General features: G+C 48.5%; 1 protein-coding gene across 1 annotated transcript in view; it reads left to right on the top strand.

Annotated features, from left to right (window-relative positions):
• The first annotated feature begins 1,579 nt into the window (after nucleotides 1-1,579).
• The window catches only part of ZCCHC2 (zinc finger CCHC-type containing 2), a 45,382-nt gene continuing 28,310 nt past the window's right edge, over nucleotides 1,580-18,651 (top strand). Inside the window, exons 1-2 of the mRNA XM_065932861.1 lie at nucleotides 1,580-2,521; nucleotides 17,351-17,462. Of these exons, the coding sequence (XP_065788933.1) occupies nucleotides 1,580-2,521; nucleotides 17,351-17,462 (1,054 nt within the window). The remainder of the gene's footprint in view (nucleotides 2,522-17,350; nucleotides 17,463-18,651) is intronic.

The following is an 18,651-nucleotide window of genomic DNA, read 5'->3' on the forward strand; positions in this document are numbered from 1 at the left end:
TTCAGAAAGAATGGCTTTTATATATTTGACATAGTCTCAAGTGTGTTGAAAACAACTGTCTCCCCATTTTATCGCTGAAGCTGATTCAGGCTTCAGTTCAACCTTTTATTGAATTATAAATTAGCTTCTTAGGGCATAAAATCGTAAAGAGTGCTCAGCATATGCTCTACCAACAGATGTTCAAATATTTTCAGGAAGAGTTTCGGGAAAAGTGATTCTTTTTTTTACATCCTGCCACTACACAGCGGTAGTAGGACTTCCTAATTTAAAACCTGAAGGGTTTTTTTTTTTTAGTCCCACCTTTTAAAAATTAACCCTCAAAAGATCCAGCTGGGTGTTAAAATTATAGACTTTTTTTTTTTTAAAGCAACAAACAGCGAGAGAGGCCTTCCAAACTTAAAAACGTAACAAAAACTAAAAAAAAAAAAAAAAAAAGTCAGTTCCTCAAGTCACCGAGAATTCGCAGGGGCACAGGAATTCAAAATGCCAGCGTCGGGCACAGAAACGTCATGGAGCTAACAGGACAGGCCCCCGAAGATGGTGGCTCCGCGGGGCTTTGGTAACTGTCGCGGCAATAATTCCCGAGGGCCGTTACAGACCGTTGGGCCCGGGGCCGTGGGGCTGCCCGGGTCGGGAGGGCCCTGCGCCCGGGCCCCCGCCCGGGACTCAGGCGCCCGCCCGCGGCGCAGACCAGACACCGGGCGGCGGAGCCGCCGCGGCAGGGCCCGCGCGCTGACCTCCGAAACCCGCGGAGGTCGGGCCGGCGCGCCCCCTCCGGAGGGAGCTCGGCTCCGGGACGCGTCCCGAGCGGCCGCGACGGGAGCCCGGCGGCTCCAGGGACGGCGGCCCGCCCGGGGCGGTGGCGCGGGGTCGGGAGTCAGAAGCCGCGCCGGACCCCGGAGAAGGTGCGACCCACGACGGCCCCTGCGCCGTGGGCCGCACGCGCCTCTCGCATGCCTGGCCGACCCGCGCGGTCGCTCCACTGCCGGCCCCGAGCCCGGGTCTCCGCCAGACGCCGGGACCGCGCGGGAGCCGCCGGCAGGGAAGGCGGCCGGAGGGCGGTTGGGCGTGGCCTCCCGGAGGGGGCGTGCCCCGGGGGCGGGGAGACTCACGCAACCAGCCGTTCGGGATGTTGATTGGCTAAGGCGTCTGCGCGGAGCCCGCGAGCGTCTCCGCCCGCCCGGCCGCTCCTCCTCTTGTCGCCGCCGCCCGGTCAGCACCCGCTCGCGAGGGGACCTCTCAGGCGCCGCCGGCCCGACCCAACGCGGACGACCAGAGAGAGGGAGGCGGACGGAGGACACGCTCGCTAGCTCGCTCTCGACCGCGCCCGGGTTCCCAGAGGCGGTGCAGAGCCCGGGGGGAGGAGCCGCCGCGGGCACGCCCCGCCCCCGGCCCGGGAAGACACCGCCCGCGGCCCCCCGCGCCGGCCGAGACCCGCCCCCGGCCCGGCCCGGCCCCAGCGGCATGGAGGGGCCCTGCTCCTGACGGCCGCCCGCCGCCGCCGCCGCCGCGGCCCCCGCCCCGCCCCCGGTCCCGCCCTCCCGCCCCCGCTCGCAGGTCCGCGCCGCCGTAGCCGAGGATGCTGAGGATGAAGCTGCCGCTGAAGCCGACGCACTCCGCGGAGCCGCCACCCGAGGCTGAGGAGCCTGAGGCAGACGCGCGGCCGGGCGCGAAGGCGCCTCCGCGCCGCCGCCGCGACTGCCGCCCCCCGCCGCCGCCGCCGCCGCCTTCGGGCGCGCCGCGGGGACCCCAGCCGCCGCCGCCGCCGTCCCGGGGACTCGGGCCGCCTGTTGCTGGCGGGGCGGCGGCGGGGGCGGGCATGCCGGGCGGCGGCGCGGGGCCCGCGGCGGCGGCGCTGCGCGAGCAGGAGCGGGTGTACGAGTGGTTCGGGATGGTGCTGGGCTCGGCGCAGCGCCTAGAGTTCATGTGCGGGCTGCTGGACCTGTGCAACCCGCTGGAGCTGCGCTTCCTCGGCTCGTGCCTGGAGGACCTGGCGCGCAAGGACTACCACTACCTGCGCGACTCGGAGGCCAAGGCCAACGGCCTCTCGGACCCGGGCCCGCTGGCCGACTTCCGAGAGCCCGCCGTGCGCTCGCGCCTCATCGTCTACCTGGCGCTGCTGGGCTCGGAGAACCGCGAGGCCGCCGGCCGCCTGCACCGCCTCCTGCCCCAGGTGGACGCGGTGCTCCGGAGCCTGCGCGCGGCCCGGGGCGAGGGCTCGCGGGGCGGCGCGGAGGACGAGCGCGGCGAGGAGGACGGCGGCGGCGCGGAGGACGACGCCGAGAAGGACGGCTCCGGCCCGGAAGGCGGCGGCGCCGCGCCCCGGCCGGGCGGCGGGCTGGGGCTCAGGGCCCAGGAGGAACTGCTGCTGCTCTTCACCATGGCCTCGCTGCACCCGGCCTTCTCCTTCCACCAGCGCGTCACCCTGAGGGAGCACCTGGAGAGGCTCCGCGCCGCGCTCCGCGGGGGCCCCGAGGACGTAGAGGCGGCGCCGTGTCACTTGGCTGGCGCCCGGGCCCAGGTAAGGCGCGCCGGCCTGTCCGCGCGCGCGCAGCGGTCCCCGCGGCCTCCGCTCCCCGACGACCCCCGGCCGGGCCGACCCCGACCCCTGTCCCGGGACTGATGTGCGTTCGGCCGGGCCGCTCAGTCCCACTCCCCTCACACACACACACATGAGCACCCGCCATAACAGAATGCTCTGGAAGTCTCGTCCCGCTGCGGTTGCCCCGGAAGCCCGGCGCTCAGCCCGGCCCTCGGACGCGGGCTCTCGGGACCTTTCGGCCCCGACACCTCCCTCGGGGCTGCGGAGCCCGGTCCGGCCGCCGCCCCGCCGGCTGGCGCTCCGCCCGCGCGTCCCGAGGCCCAGCTCGCCCCCCGGGGGAGGCGGCCCCAGACGCGCTCCCGGCGCGCTCCGCGGTGGCCTGAGGTAAAGCGGGTCGTTGGTTCTTTTCGCTCCTGCTCAGAGAACTTGATGTTCTCAGAAAAAAAGTCAGAGGTGCGAAATGACTCAAATCAGTTAGGTCGTCGGGCAGGTTGTCTGGGTAGGGAAACGTCCCCTCGGGCGGTTCTGGTGCCCTTTGCCCCCGGCCAGTCCGGCTTCTAACGGGTTTGAGTCCGGCGATGTTTGTGGGGCCTTTACTGAAGGCATAAATGGTTTCTAAAAAGTTACTGAACGCCAAAATGTAGTAGATGAGACTAAAGGCAAGTCCCTTGTCACAAACATGAAAGAAAATTTTATAAAGCCACGAAAGCAATTTAATAATCTGGACCCAATATAAAGCCCTTGAGTGTGACAGTTTAGTGGAGCAAGTAGCTTTTATTTAGAGTAAAGACTGTACAGTAAGTTTATTTTCGTGGTTCACGATTATTTTAAAAGTATTTATTTGGATGCCCTGTTTTTCAGCTTTAGGAGATCTCCAGGATGATATATTGGAAAGCGAGATTTTTTTTCACTCCTTACTTGAAAGTTCTTTCAGCTTATATATCTGCTGTCATTCAGACTAAAACTGGGCATTATATCTCGCCAGTGGCGGTGTGGACTGAATACCCATAGAATCAAAGGAACCTAGGAGCTGGAAAGGATTTAGTGATAATCTAGGCTGAGCCCCTCCTTTTAAAAAGGAGGCGTCAGTGAAGTGACTAACCCACTTTAGGACATACTTTATCAAACTGGGACGTATTAATGCTAGTATCCAGAATCTTGGCGAGCATGAAATATTCCAGTGTCTCATGCAACTGTGTATACTGCACTTTTCAGCCTACTTACTAATTCCAAAAAAATCCTATGTGCCCATTATTAAGTTTAAAGAAGCAAGCCTGAACTTTGAAGCAGTACTTAACATATCTTACCCCCAGAATTCCTGTATATATTGTAAAGATAACTTTAGCGTGTAGATATAAGGAAAATGTCTCAATGTGGAGCAGTTTATATTATTGCATTCTTATTCCAACAAAGGTAACCGACTTCTGGTTTTAACTGCAGTGTTTTTTCTCCCTTTAAATTTTGCTTATAATGCGAGTGTTGTAAGGGGACGAGACAAGGACAGAGATTCGTTCAGAGCACAGCAGTGAAATTTTTATGTCGACCGCGGCGAGTGGCCTTTCAGTGAGTGCCGGGAAGAGTGGACAGGGAGGCTGGGCATGCTGCCGCGAGTTGGAGTGCGTCGTTACTTCTCAGACGGTGCCTGTGTCGTGGCCGTCCGCGGGAGCGGGGTAGGTCACAGGGCACAAGCCTTCAGGTGGCACTGAACGCCGTTTGTGGACGTCGGTGGCCTGGCGAGCGTTTCCTCTCCCACGGTTGAGGGCTGCTGTGACAGATCACCCCGTCTTAATTGGCTGTTGCTGCCCCGCACTTCGCCCGTCAGCGCGACTCCGAGCCCCTCAGCCGTGGCCGCTTCTGGCCCTGAGGACGTGCCCGCGGGTGTTCTGCTGCTAGGCCGCCCCGAGAGGCGGCTCGCGGGGGGTCTCTGCACTTCAGCCCTTCCGCTCGCGGTCTTGGCCGCCGTTGCCTGAGGAGGGAGGGCCTACCCGGGGGTCCGCAGGGAGGCGCCGGGGCTCGCGACCGGGAGCCGCGCGGGCACGCGCCGCCGAGGACCGGCGGACGGCGGGGAGGGGAGGGGGGTGTCCGCGGGGCCCCGCCCCTCCTCCGCCCTGCAAGATGGCGGCCGCGCGCCGCCCACGTGACCGGCGCTGGCCCCGCCCCCGGAGGTGCGCTGCGCCGCCTGGCGGGGGCGCGGGGGTTCTCTTTGGCCTAGGCTGGGCGAGGTGGGGGACCCGGTCGGCCAAGGGCCCTGGGGAGGGTTTGGTCTGGGACAGGCGGAGGCGGGTTTCGTGGCAGCCGCCTTTTGCCCGGAAATAACCTTTTAGGCCTATCCTTGTAACTTTTTAATTGCCCAGGAATAGAATAATTCTATTTCTCTACTGTCTAAAATGTCATCCATGCTATCAATAAATGGATGAAGTAGAACTAATTGTTTTTTTTCTCTTAGAGTAAGAGCATAATAGCCCAGAATAGTGTTCCTGGCTCTTTCAGGATTTGTATCCAATTCATAATATGCTGCAGTTTCTTGTTAAAATTTTTAAAACTAATGACATTTACTGGTAGAACTTGTATTTCAGTGCGAATTTTAATTCTAGTCGTATGCTTTAAAGCTGACCCAGGCTCAGCAACTGTTTGTTTAGTGGCATAAGGTGGTTACGATGTCAGTAAAAGTGACAAGTCCACAAACACTACTAGAGTGTAGGTCATTTTAGAAAAATGGAGATTTAACAAGCTTATTTTTATTTTTAAAAGAAACATTTCTAGAGTTTTCCTACATGATTTGGATGTTTTCAGAGTAAATGTTACATAGGATTACAACTTAAATGTTGGCCTTGCTTTTAGGAGACTTTGGGTGAAGTTCATGTTCAAAATGTTGGCCTTGCTTTTAAGAGACTTGTGGGTGAAGTTCATGTTCGTCACAGCTGCAGTGACTTGCCAGCCACTGGCATAAAATTCAACAACTAGCCCAGTTTGCAGTAATGAAAATTACTAACGATGTTCTAGGAAATTTGTGTGATTGATGCAGGTCAGGTGTTAATGAAATGCGGTACTGCATGTATAGCAAGCTGAGAAAAACTGGTATTAAAATGGGCCCGATATTTACTATCAGGAACACAAGGTATAGATGGCATGTTAGCAATAGCAACAGAACAGAATGTGCTTTTAAATTAGGTGCTCAATGATCACGCTTTTGCTTTTTGGCTGAGCTGGGTTTTCGTGGCTGAGCTGGGTTTTCGTTGCTGCGCGGACTTTCTGTAGTCGCGGTGAGCAGGGGCCGCCCTGGTTGTGGTGCGTGGGCTTCTCGTTGCGGTGGCTGTCTCGTGGCAGAACGGGCACTCTGGGCCCAAGTGCTCAGCGGTTGTTGCACACCGGCTTAGTTGCTCCCTGCCCGTGGGATCTTCCCGGATCACGGATGGAACCCATGTCCCCTGCCATTGGCAGTCAGATCCTGCCAGGGAAGTCTGTGATCAAGTATTTTTAAAAGATACTGGTCTTGTTACTGTTTCATTGAAAAGATGAAAGACAGGCAAGGTTCCTATCTCTGCATACTTATTGCAGACCCTCTGTTTATGAAAATGGATCCTCTAGTTCTGGAGGTTTAGCCCCCAGTTAGTGACACAAAGATGAAAAGAGTTAAAATTACTATGGTAACAGTCGTTAGTGCTTAATGTTGGTACGGCCATGTTTCTCCGGAGATTGTTTTCAGTATCCTCAAAAGTTAGTTGTTTGGCAAATAGTGCTAATGTTTGAATTAAAGATAGAAACTGAACATTTATGTTAGTAGTAGTATAGCAGATAGCGTTTAGTGTTATTTAAGGTCACACACCAAAAAAAAAAAAAAAGTGACCATGTGTCCTTTAAAAAAAAATCATTGAAGATACTTAAAAGGAAAACATGGCAAAATTGTTTTTTTGTTATACTTTATATATATATATATATACTTTTATATATAGCAAGTATACTTTGTTATCCTTGTTATACTTGGCAAAATTGTTATACTTTTTCATAGTATAGACTAATTAGATACATTGTACTTGACAAAAGAAGTACCTCAACTTCTATTACTAATTTTAGTAATACAGATAACATATTGATAGTGTTAGGACCTAAAGAAGAACACTCTTTTGGGAAGAGTTTTGGCGTAAGTGCTCCTGTCCTGGATGGCGTGGGTGTGTCTGGCAGTCAGAGTCCGAGTGAGAGCCCTGAACTGAAATGAGACTGCAGAGGTTAGTGTCCACAGGTCGGTTGTTGCTGTGTTAGGCCCTAAAAAGATGCATTCCAAAAATGACATTTGAAAAGAACAACTCCACTGCTTACAGTAATAAAAGCTTTATTTAATTTGTTGTCCACTGCTGGGAGCTTTTACAGTGACTCGGGTCCCTGGAGCAGTGGGCACTGTCTGAGAAGGCTTTTTTCACTCTTATCGGAGGGATAATAATAGTACTTATATGTTAGATTGCAAGGGTTAAATGAATGAGTACTTGTGGAATGATGTACATGATTTTCAATAAGTGTTAGCAGTTATTAATGAAAGTTAAACCTTCTTTAGAAGGTGCTGAAGAGACGTGACTGTAGCACCTACAAACTGAGAGCAGGGAGTAGAGCTAGTCGTGACTTTTACAGGAAATTTTAGGTTGGTTTGGCTGCATCGAGGAATCAAAACAGTTCAGTTAATAAATGCCTTCTGGGAGAGGCTTTTAGAAGATCTCAGTTAAGCAGTAATTATTTTCATAGCAAATGGCAGCTATTGGGTATCCTCCCCCAGTTACTTAATTTTTCTCTGCAGTGGTTTTCTGAGGCAAGGAGAATCGGGAAACTTTCACTCATATTGTAAGTTAATATACCATTAACTTCTCTGCAAATTAGCTAATGTAATATACGTATATTTCTTAAAATTTATCTTTTGTGGGGATTTTTTTGTGGGATGGGGCAGGAATTGTGGTGTCCACTTCAGTCACTCAGTCGTGTCCAACTCTTGGGCGACCCCATGGACAGCAGCACACTAGGCTTCCCCGTCCATCACCAACTTCCAGAGCTTGCTCAAACTCACGTCCATCAATTTGGTGATACTGTCCAACCATCTCATCCTCTGTCGTCCTCTTCTCTTCCTGCCTTCAATCTTTCCCAGCATCAAGGTCTTTTCCAGTGAGTCGGTTCTTTGCATCAGGTGGCCAAAGTATTAGAGTTTCAGCTTCAGCATCAGTCCTTCCAATGAATATTCAGGACTAATTTCCTTTAGGATGAACTGGTTGAATCTCCTTGCAGTCCAAGGGACTCTCAAGAGTCTTCTCCAACACCACAGTTCAAAAGCATCAATTCTTTGTCACTCAGTTTTCTTTATGGTCCAATTCTCACATCCATACATGACCACTGGAAAAACCATTACTTTGACTAGACTTTGTTGGCAAAGTAATGTTTCTGCTTTTTAATATGTTGTCTAGGTTAGTCAGCTTTTCTCCCAAGGAGCAAGCGTCTTTGAATTTCATGACTGCAGTCGCGATCTGCAGTTGTAAAGGCTGTGAAAGGCCTTGCAGAGTGAGAGCCGTATTTAGTAGAGCACTGGACCAGAGGCTTACGTTCCTGCTTTACCGCTTCCCTTGTGATACTAACCAGGCCACTTAAATCCCTGAGCCTTAGTCTTATCTGTGAAATGGAAACAACAACTTCTGTTTAAGGTTATGGTGTTTGCATTAGGGAGACAAAATGATTCAAATTGTCTTGAGCACAAATTCTGTGATAATAATATTCAATGCCTTTTCTTTTCCACTAACACGCAACCATTCAGATTGATACATAAATTGTTTTCAGGAATAGGTTTTTTTTTCCTTAATAAAAAGTCTATATGGTATAGTATAGAAAATACTATACACTATAGTAATATAGAAAATATTCTCTATTACCACGTCTCTAAATTGGTGTTCCAGGAAGGTAATTAATTAAGCTGGTGTGTAAGACACATTTCAGACAGTTTTGTTAGTTCTTAGGTTGTTAAGATCAGATAAGCCCAAAGGAAGCATTTCTCTGGGTCACAGATCATTAAAATATGTACTTTCCCCATACTGGATTTGGGGATGGGAATGGAGAAAATACATATTTTGAATTTGGGTTATCATGAACTTCCTTGCAAACGTAATCTACTTAAATTTTTTTTCACATTTAGTTAGGGTAATGTAAAGGGCTCAGACGGTAAAGAATCCTCCTGCAGTGCAGGAGACTTGGCCTCCATCCCTGAGTCAGGAAGATGCCCTAGAGAAGGGAATGGCTACCCACTGCATTATTCTTTCCTGGAGAATTCTGTGGACAGAGGAGCCTGGTGGGCTACAGTCTATAGGGTTGTGAAGAGTCAGAGAGGACTGAGCGATTAACTCTTCGAAGATATTTTGCAGTTCTGTTAAGTGGTATAATTTTTTCATTTATTTCAGAGTACAGACTGGAATCCATAAATAATTTAACTTTTTTATACTTTTTTAAAGAAGCTATACATTGGCTGATTTTTAAACCTAATGTTTTTGATCTTCCTGAGTAATAGTGTAATTTTTTCTTTTTGTTTTAAGAAAAGCAAATAAAGCCTGCACTACCCTCAAAGCAGACTGAGCTTCCCTTTTATCAACTCTCCCTCCCATCATGGAGGACCATGCCGTCACAGGGCTCCTGTCCCTCACAGAGAGTGCTTTGCTGCACAAGCCGCCTTCATCCGGGCTGTGTGAGCAGTCACTCCAGAAGGGGGAAGTGCCTCGTCGGGTGTCTGTTTCAGGTGCTACAGCTGCTGGGCGCTCAGCAGTCCTCGTTGTGTTCTTCCTGTGCTCCAGGGAACACTTGGTTTAATGCCCTTTGAAATGTCTCAGTTCATTAGGCATGTTTAATGCTCATTCAAGAAATAATTTGAGATCACTTTGGCAAGTTGTTTGGTCTTTCCAAGTTTCAGACTGCTCTGAATAGAAGAGGGATCCCCTCACCATTTATTGCAAAGAACTGCTGTGAAGATGAACACAGCAACATACATGGAAACAGATGGTGAACACACGTGAGATGGGTCAGCTCGTCTGTGGGTGGTTCCAGGGGTGGATTGTGAAGTTTGGTTGTAGTGGATGAACAGAAATACAGAAGCTTGAAGAGAAAACAGGAGTTGGGTTGCATAGGGTCTTGAAGGTCAGATGAAAGAAACTGGTTTGCAATGAGAGCAGGTGAGAGTTTGTACGTCCTCCTGAAATGTTAACTGTCCCTTTACGTTCATATGTGTGAAAAGAATGCATCACTGATTTGTTAAAAATAAATAAATAAATAAAAAACAGACATCTTCCAAACTCATCCAGTTTTCTCAGTGGTTCCATTACATTTCTGGTCACTCTGATTTGCTTGGTAACCTTAATCCCTCTCCTTCGTAAGCTGAATCTACCCTTTTCTCATTCTTGTTGACAGCATTCTCTTTGAGGACTTGATCTCCGCTTCCCTTTCAGCCTCCCCACCTCTTACCTGCTGGATACCACTGCCAGACCCATCTCCCTACAGCGGTGTTCCATCGCACCCCGCGACCCGTGGGGCCTGGTCTCCACGGGTCTTGGGACTCACACACCATCTCCCGCTTCCCCTGCTCACTGTGGTTTTATTCAAGGCTGACTCATGCCGTCACCTCTTGCGTGGTGCTATTTGGAATTGTCCCTGTGGTAATCTTGTAAGTCTTTGCTGCCTCTGCCTTCCAATAGCCTGTATATTCTCTGTTACAATTTTGGTACTTATCCTGTGATTTTTTTTTTTTTTTCTGTGTTTTTTTAAAAAAAAAATTTGCTTTGAATTATTTTTAACTTAAAATCCAGGAGGGAAGTTCAATCTTACAAGTTGCACAAAGGCTCATGTATCACATTTCATTTTTTTTTGGTCAGCTTTGCATATATCATAAGTTCTTAGTCAAAATTTCCTATCCTTAGACTATTGCAAATAGTGCTCTGAAAAATACCATTATGACTGATTACTGTAAGACAGAGTGCGTCAGGCAGTGATTTTTTTCCTTTGTTTGATAAATTATCAGTTACTTTGTTATTTGCAGCCATGTAGTGTATGTGCACAATATAGATAGGCACAGTTGTTTTGGAAATAATACAAGGAATTGTTTGTTTAGATAGCATGGAACAGTATAGATTTGAACTGAAGCTTCAATGAGTGAATGCTGAATAGTTGTGCTTATTAATTATTCTTTCAAAATCAGGCCATGTGTACTTTACTCCTTAAGTTAACTAATAAGCTTTTGTGTGTGGGGGTGGTGCACGTTGGTGCAAACCTATGGGTAATGTTTTGATAGGATGAGAAAAGTTACAAATGACAGGCTGTCTTCTTCTTTGGGTTGTTGCAGTTATTGCTGTCTGGCGTTGCTCTCCAGTCTGTGGTTCGCTTTCGGGTGGGGCGCCTGATGGGAAACTGAAGTGCGGCACCTTGCTTATGGGGCTTCCTGGGTGGTACTCTGGTCAGGAATCCGCCTGTCCGTGCCGGAGACACAGGAGACAGGTTCCATCCCTGGGTCTGGAAGATCCCCTGGAGGAGGGCATGGCAGCCCACTCCAGTGTTCTTGCCTGGAGAATCCCATGCACAGAGGAGCCTGGCGGGCTGCAGTCAGTGGAGTCACAGAGTCAGACATGACAGAGCACACACGTGATCTTGCTTATGATCTGAAAGTTAAGAACTTTTGGTCACTCAGGTGAACAATTTTATAACCTAAGAAGTATGGAGCTTTTATGTTTCTTGTTAGGAATATTTAAATTGGGATAGTTAGAAACATAATGTTTCCTTGGTATAATTGATTTTTGTTTTGGGTATCAAATGATTTTAAGTTGTCCAGTGGTCCTGGGAGGAACACCGTGGTCGTGTGTGAGCCGAAGTGCTGTCATGTTTGGAGAAGACGTCCTCAGGGAAGAGGCCATCTGCTGATGGGTCGGGGTGGGTGGTTTGGAGAAGGTGCCTTTTGTACTTCGGAGTTAAACACAAGGCCTGATTCAGTGTTTCCTGACACTAATCATCATTGAGCTTTCTGTCACTTTCTGTCAAGGGTTCTTCCTCAGCTTTATGAGTGTTTCGGTGGAGAACACTTCTCCCCTGGGGATGAAGGCTGTGGTTCAGTTAGGAGTCCCTGCAGTGCTGTTGGCGGTCGGGGTCCTGAGCCCAGGCTCACCTCCCAGCAAGACCCGCTGGTGTGCCCTGTGGGGAGGGGCTGTGAAGGAAGGGGCAGTTGACATACACGGGCTGGAAGGCGGGACACAGCCTTACTCGACCCTTTGGGTCTCATGCTCACGGCTGTGTGTTCCTCAACTCACCCCGAAATGTTCTGACGAAATGGGGATCGAAATGTCTGGGAGCTGCCAGCCCAGGGATGGAGCAGTTCCGGATTCAACCTCCTTATTGTTCAGGCTCTTAAGCTGTGTCTGACTCTGCAACCCCACGGACTGTAGTCCTTCAGGCACCTCTGTCCATGGGATTTCCCAGGCAGGAACACAGGAGTGGGTTGCCATTTCCTCCTCTAGGGGCTCTTCCCCACCCAGGGGTCAAACTTGTGTCTCTTGCATCTCCTATCTTGGCAGGCGGATTCTTTACTGCTGTGCCCGGAGACCCACAGGGTGCTTCATGAGGGAAACCTCAGGTTGTTTCTGGGTAAACTGCTGCCTTGCTTCTTCCCTTCTCCGCTCCCTGCCTCCCTGGTCAGCTTCCACATCAGCGTTCTTTCTGCTAGTTCTTCCCGTTGTGCATCCTGCAAGTTCAGTTCTCTAGAAAAGACAATGGCATCGACAGTTTTAATGTTTGGTGTTTGTTTTTTGTAATAAATTCAGAGTTCCCCCAAACACACATAAAGTTGCAGTGAATCAAGTTTCCCCCTCCATCCTATTCGACCACCCAGCTCCAGCCAGGCCTGCTGTGGTCACACAAGTGGCGTCCTCAGCTCACCTGGGTCGTAGTGGGAAGAACTGGGGGTCGGGTCTGGGCTGTGGGCTGCGGTGGCCGGCTGTGGACACGAGGTCAGTGCGTAGCTTAGTCCCTCCCCCACTCTCAGCAGCTAGATCGCGTTTACCCACACTTTTAACATAGTGACTCTGCCACACTTGTCTTGCTGAGTCATCTTTTTCACACGTTTCTAGTTAAACAGTGAGTTACATAGGAAGTGAGTCCACGGTCATAGCAGAAATCATGGCATACTGTTTCTGAGCTGCTGACTCACTGGTCTCCCTCCTTTCTGCCCTGCTGGGTCGGTTTTGTTCTTTGTGGCATAACTTTAATACATTTGGCGTCCACGTTTCTCTTCCACTAGAACTTACCCTTCATCAGATGCACTAGGTTGATGCAGGGCTCGCCTTTGGGTTGGGCTACACTGTTTTCACTGAGGAAAGATGAGACAGATGTCTGCCTTTCCCCCACATCCTCTCAATTGAAGAGACAGACAGTAAATAGTTCTTAACTTTGCCTCAGCTTCTTCCCTCTTCTACCAAAATAGATGAAATTTGACATCTCAGTAGTGTTTCTAATAGTGAATCATTTTCTGACATTCAAAAAAAGACTTTCTATGAATCTTGCTTAGATAATAGCATATACTTGAGGTACAACCCTGGTTATTTAAAGAGAATTTATCATGTAGAACTGTAACAGATTGCCTCCGAACTTAGTGACTTAAAGCAACAACCATTTTTTTCTTAGTTTCATGTCTCATAATTCTGTGGGCCAGGAATTCAGACAGGGAGCTGACAGCAAGAGCGACTGGTGTCTGCTGCAGACTGTCCGGACGCACAGCTGGCGGCTGCCGGCTTCCCCTGCCTCGCCTCTCTCTGTGTGTCTCTGGGGAACCGCCGCTCCTGGAGGCCTGGGGTCCTGGAGCAAGTGTTCCCAGAGGCCCAGCGGCAAGGCTGCTACGACCCATCTCAGCCTCTCCAGAGCAGCTCTCCACCCCATCCTCCCGGGTGGGCCTGTCTCTGAAGGCGGTCCAGATCCCCCGGCTGGGGACTTACACCCACATTTCAGCAGGAGGAGTAGGCACGGTATTTTGGGCTATCTTTACCACAAAAACTTCATAGGGTTTTGTTGCCATATACTGAGGTTAAATTCTCAGTCTGATTTGATGAGTGTAAAAGTTTGACATTAGTAAGTTTAATATAAAAAAATTCTGCTTTTTTTTTTTGCCTTTTTTCTTAGAATGCCTTGGTATTTTAAGATGTGCAGTCTGCATCTAAGGACAGGAGAAGATGTACAGAACACTGGTAGATGTGCTGGAATGAAGTCTCTCAGGTTAGACTTCGTTAAAGTAACTGCGACCTGCGTGATCTCTGCTCTAATGATGTCTTCTCAGAGAAGGGTCTTCTTGGAACTGCCCAGTCAACTTGACTGTTTCACAGACTTTCCTCACATTTAAGAGATCTCTAGTAATTGTAATGGATCTGCATGTATAAAAGTGAAGTCTGAGCAGTCTTTTAGAATAAGCAAGATATGGTACATGACACGTGGATTTGAGTTAACCAGGAGCACGCCACAGGTCAGAAGCTTTCTGAGCTCAGATGAGCTACCTCAGTAGGAAGGAGAGGACACACATATAGCAGGGCTGTTTTTGTTCCTGCACATATTTTTGCCAGCTTAGGGTTTTTAAAATCTGTCATCTTCCCAGCGGAGAAAAATTCTCCCATTTTCCACTTGGTCCTGACCCTTTTCCTAAAATGCTGATCCTTGCGTGTCATCTGCGTTGCATTTGCATGAGAATCTGCACTTAGTAGAGCGCGCGGGCGCTGTCCCCCCTGCAGGATCCCGTGAGACCGGTGGCACTTGGGTTTACGGCGCCTTTGCCTGCACACAGTAAAGCGCACCAGTCCTGGGCGAGGAGACGGCGGGACCAACAGCGGCTCCTGCTGGGGTCACTGTAGCCCCGAGAAAGAGCTTCAGTTTTGGTTAAATTAATAAAATGTAAAATTTTCTAGTTTTTAAAACCTAGTCTAAATGACTGTGTAGCAGTGATACCTGCTGGGACTCAGTGTTGGGAGGAGGGGCAGAAAGTTTAATTAGTAGATATTTCATGAGTCAATGAACTTTGGTCCTTGGATAGGAATTCAGATTCCATTTTTCTGCCTAAGTTATTAAACTAGGAGGTTTTTGACTTAGTTGTCAAATTGTGTTCTTCAAAGTAACTTCAGACTTTAAAAATGATTCCATACAGCTGTTTCAGTACAAAATTTATGGAGGCAATGTGATAGGACTATTCTTAATTTTTTTTATTCTGGTGAAATATATATGAGTCCTAAGTTGCTTCAGTCATGTCCAACTCTCTGCAACCCTTTGGACTGTAGTCTGCCAGGCTTCTCTGTCCATGGATTCTCTAGGCAAGGATACTGGAGTGGTTGCCATGACCTCCCCAGGGGATCTTCCCCACTCAGGGTTCAAACCTAAGTCTCCTGCGTCAGTAGGCAGATTCTTTACCACTATGTATAACAAAGTGTGCTGTTTTCACGTTTTTTGAGTGTACGGTTCAGTGGCATTCACATTGTTGTGCGACCACCACCATCTGTCTCTGGAACGTTTCTTTTATCCCAAACTGAGACTGTATCCATTAAGCTGCTACTCCCACCCCCAACTCTCTGAAGCCCCTGGTTAGAACCACCGTCCTGTCTCCACAAATTTGACTACTCTGCTGCTGCTGCTGCTAAGTCACTTCAGTCGTGTCCGACTCTGTGTGACCCCATAGACGGCAGCCCACCAGGCTCCGCCATCCCTGGGATTCTCCAGGCAAGAACACTGGAGTGGGTTGCCATTTGACTACTCTAGGGTACCGCATATAAGTGGAATCACACAGAATCTGCTCTTTTGTGCCTGGCTTATTTCAGTTAGCATAATGCCCTCAAGATTCACCCATGTGTCAATTTTATGCCTTCCTAAGGCTGAGTAATACTCAGTTGTACGTATATCTTATTTTGTTTGTGTGTTCATCCACGGACTTTTGAATAGTCCACCTTTCGGCTGCAGTGAACACTGGAGTACTAATTACCTGCTTGGGTGTCTGCTTTCAGTTCTTCTGGGTATATGGCTAGGAGTGGAATTGCTGGATCATATGAAGATTTTGTTTTTCTTTTTGTTTTAGTAACTATTACGGTAGCTGCACTGTATACAATCCTACCAGAAAGGCACAAGGGCTCCAATTTCTCCCCGTATTCACCATTACTTGTCTGTTTTTTGGATAGTAGCCTTTCTGATGGGTATGAAGTGGTATCTCATTGTAGTTGTGCTTTGCACTTCCCTAATGAAAACTGTTTTTTCTTATATAGTTTTGCATTCATTTATTTTTAATGGTGTTATTTTTTATTTATGAACCACATATGAACAATATGGAATATACTCTTAAGAAATGGTTGACCTGTTCAGCTAACCTTCCAATTAACGCAAGTGTTTAAGAGGATTACAGTGCTTTATTTATATTGATTTTTGAAATATTTATAGCAGTTTTAGGCCAATGTGGTTGTATTACTTTGTAGTAAATGATTATATGGTTTGGGTTAGGAAATACATGATTCTGTTATTGTTAGAAGAATTCTTATGTCTGCGTTTTTTTTTTTTTTTATTAAATAATATTGAAAGTTGGTGAGTGCCATTCAAAAGTTGGGTGCTGACTTAAGAGGTCGATGTTCTCCTTCTTCTTAAGTGTTTCTCTGTAGACAGGCTTTATTTCCTTGGGTTTTTAGAAGACAACACACCATGAGGCTGAAGCTTAGCTCCCAAGGCGATCTGTTGTGATGCCCTATTCTAGGAATAGAGCCGTCAACCAGCGGCGCACACTCGCTGACAGGCCGGGACGCGTGGTCAGACTACAGAGCAGAATATTTTAAATTAGAATTCTTGGAAAGTTTAAGGTCTTCTGTTTACTTCATTTTTTTATATAATTAAAAGATTAATGTATATTATTTATTGCAGATTTGTAATATTATAATTAGCTCCTGTAACTGAGATAATTTTGGTCTGAATCGTGTTTTGAGATTCTGAACATGAAGGGGAGGATAAGGCATGAATTCTGATATAGATCCATTATAAAGCTATTTTAATTTTTGACTTACCCAGTGGGTTATAGTAACAATATATTGGGTTGGTCAAAAGGTTTGTTCATATATTTCCATAACATCTTGACAGAAAAATTGAACTTTCTGGCCAACCCAGTCCATGACGGTGTTTGAATTCTGAGAGCCTTGTGTAAGATTGGCAAGCTCCTCGTGACTCCAAGTAGCATTTCTAGGGATAAAACTTAGTCTAGTTCACTAATGGTAGAGCACCTAGTTGATATTAAATGGTTTAGTATTAACAGTAAACTCATTGTCCACTCACATTCTTGTTTAGATTTGTGGACTGATGATAGCCTTAAAAATTTTTTTCACTAACAAAGCATCTTGTTGGACTATCACTAAGACCAAGTAGTGAATAAAAAATTGCGTAAAAACATAAACAATACAGATGCCCTCACATCTGGGGACTGCCGTAGAGGGTGCCGTCCTTTACCAGTGATCGCGGCTCACTCGGGCGCAGGCTGACAGCACTGGCGACTCTGAATAGCAGTGTGCCCTGTGTGCCCCCCAGACTGGGACAGCTGAATAGTGTATAGGATATTGCCGTTAAATGAAGATATCACCATCTCTTTTCCAAGTCTGGCACTGTGCCTTTTTGCTCTTAATGTGTAATCACCTATTTTATCTCTAAAATTGCTGTTGAAATTACTGCTCTTAAAAGTATCACTTTAATCTAGTTTATTTTTGTGGCATTCATTGTTCTTAGTCTCAGATGCAGACTAACCTGTGACCACCCTCTCTCCTCTAGAGTGACTCGTCTCATGGTGATTATGTGCCAAGTCCCGAGGCCGGTTTAATAGAACAAGCCCCAATACCTCATGATGGACTTACTGTGGCACCTCACAGAACCCAGCGAGAAGGTATGTTGTATTTTTCCTAAACTTTAAACCCTCTGTACGCAAGAAGATGGCAGAGTGCTTACTGACACTGGCTAACTCGCCCCCTTGCCCCTTTGCGGAGTACAGAGCTCTGTGGTTCCTGGGTGTGGCTCAGATGCTGGTCCTCTGGCTTCCTTGAGTCTGCGCCTGGGCTCCAACTCCGCAGCCCCTGGCCCGCCCCAGCCCACGCTTATCGGTTCCGCCTTGTGGGCCCTTGTCTTAAATCTGGCTACATGCTTCTGGGGGGCAAAGACTTTAACCTCCCCCCAAAGTATCAGTACAGTGCTTTAGCTGTAGAATGTGCTCGAGGTCTACTGGAAAAGTTAATTTTACTGAAGTGCGCAGTCAGAAGAGATGGCTCACAGGCACATGCTTCCTGCCGCGATGCAGTTTTCAGGGCGTCTGGGTGGCGGAGTGAAAGACGTGGCCCCTGATGAGAAGCGGGTGCCCGCGTTCTCTTCCCTTACATTTGGGGCCTGTTAACCTGCCGAGGGACAGTTTGGGAAGGGTGAGAGATGTGGTGGGCATCACACCCAGTTATAACAGCTTTGAATTGATGTCATTCTGTTTGCTTTTAGTTCCGATAATAATCCTTTTCATGTAATGCATTTTTCTTCACAGAGTAAAAACAGGTGTGAATGTTTTAAGGTTTAGAAAACATTTACATGACTGCTGCTTCTGTTCAGGATTACTGAATCTTGAACCGTAATCTGGAATCCTGCCTGGTCTGCTTCAGCCGGGCTCAGTGAGCCTGCAGTCACCTGAAGCAGAGTTTGGGTTTACAGTGAAGATCCGTTGTGGTGTTTTTTTTTTTTAAGATAAAATAAAAAGACTCCATCAAAATGATAATAACTAACTGTAAGGTGGTACTTATAGATGGTTTTCCTATATCTTTCACTTTTAAACAAATGTCCACAGTCCGTGCCCTGCAGTTCTTTAATTTGAGAGTTGCAGGGCCTCCCATTGTCAGCCATTCCTCACCCCGCGCCCTCTGCCTTCCTCATCTGATTCTGATAGATCACAGCAGGTAGAAGTGAAATCGAGGCAAAGCCACAGCCACGTTCCTGTGCCCACACCGCCCTGTGGTCCCCTCTCTCCGCCTGTTTACAGAAGTGGAGCTGCTTCGTATTTCGGAACATTGATTAGTTCAGATCATTTTTATTTAATAGCA

The sequence above is a fragment of the Muntiacus reevesi genome, chromosome 4 (genome assembly GCF_963930625.1).
Source record: "Muntiacus reevesi chromosome 4, mMunRee1.1, whole genome shotgun sequence".
NCBI classification, from domain to species: Eukaryota; Metazoa; Chordata; class Mammalia; order Artiodactyla; family Cervidae; genus Muntiacus; species Muntiacus reevesi.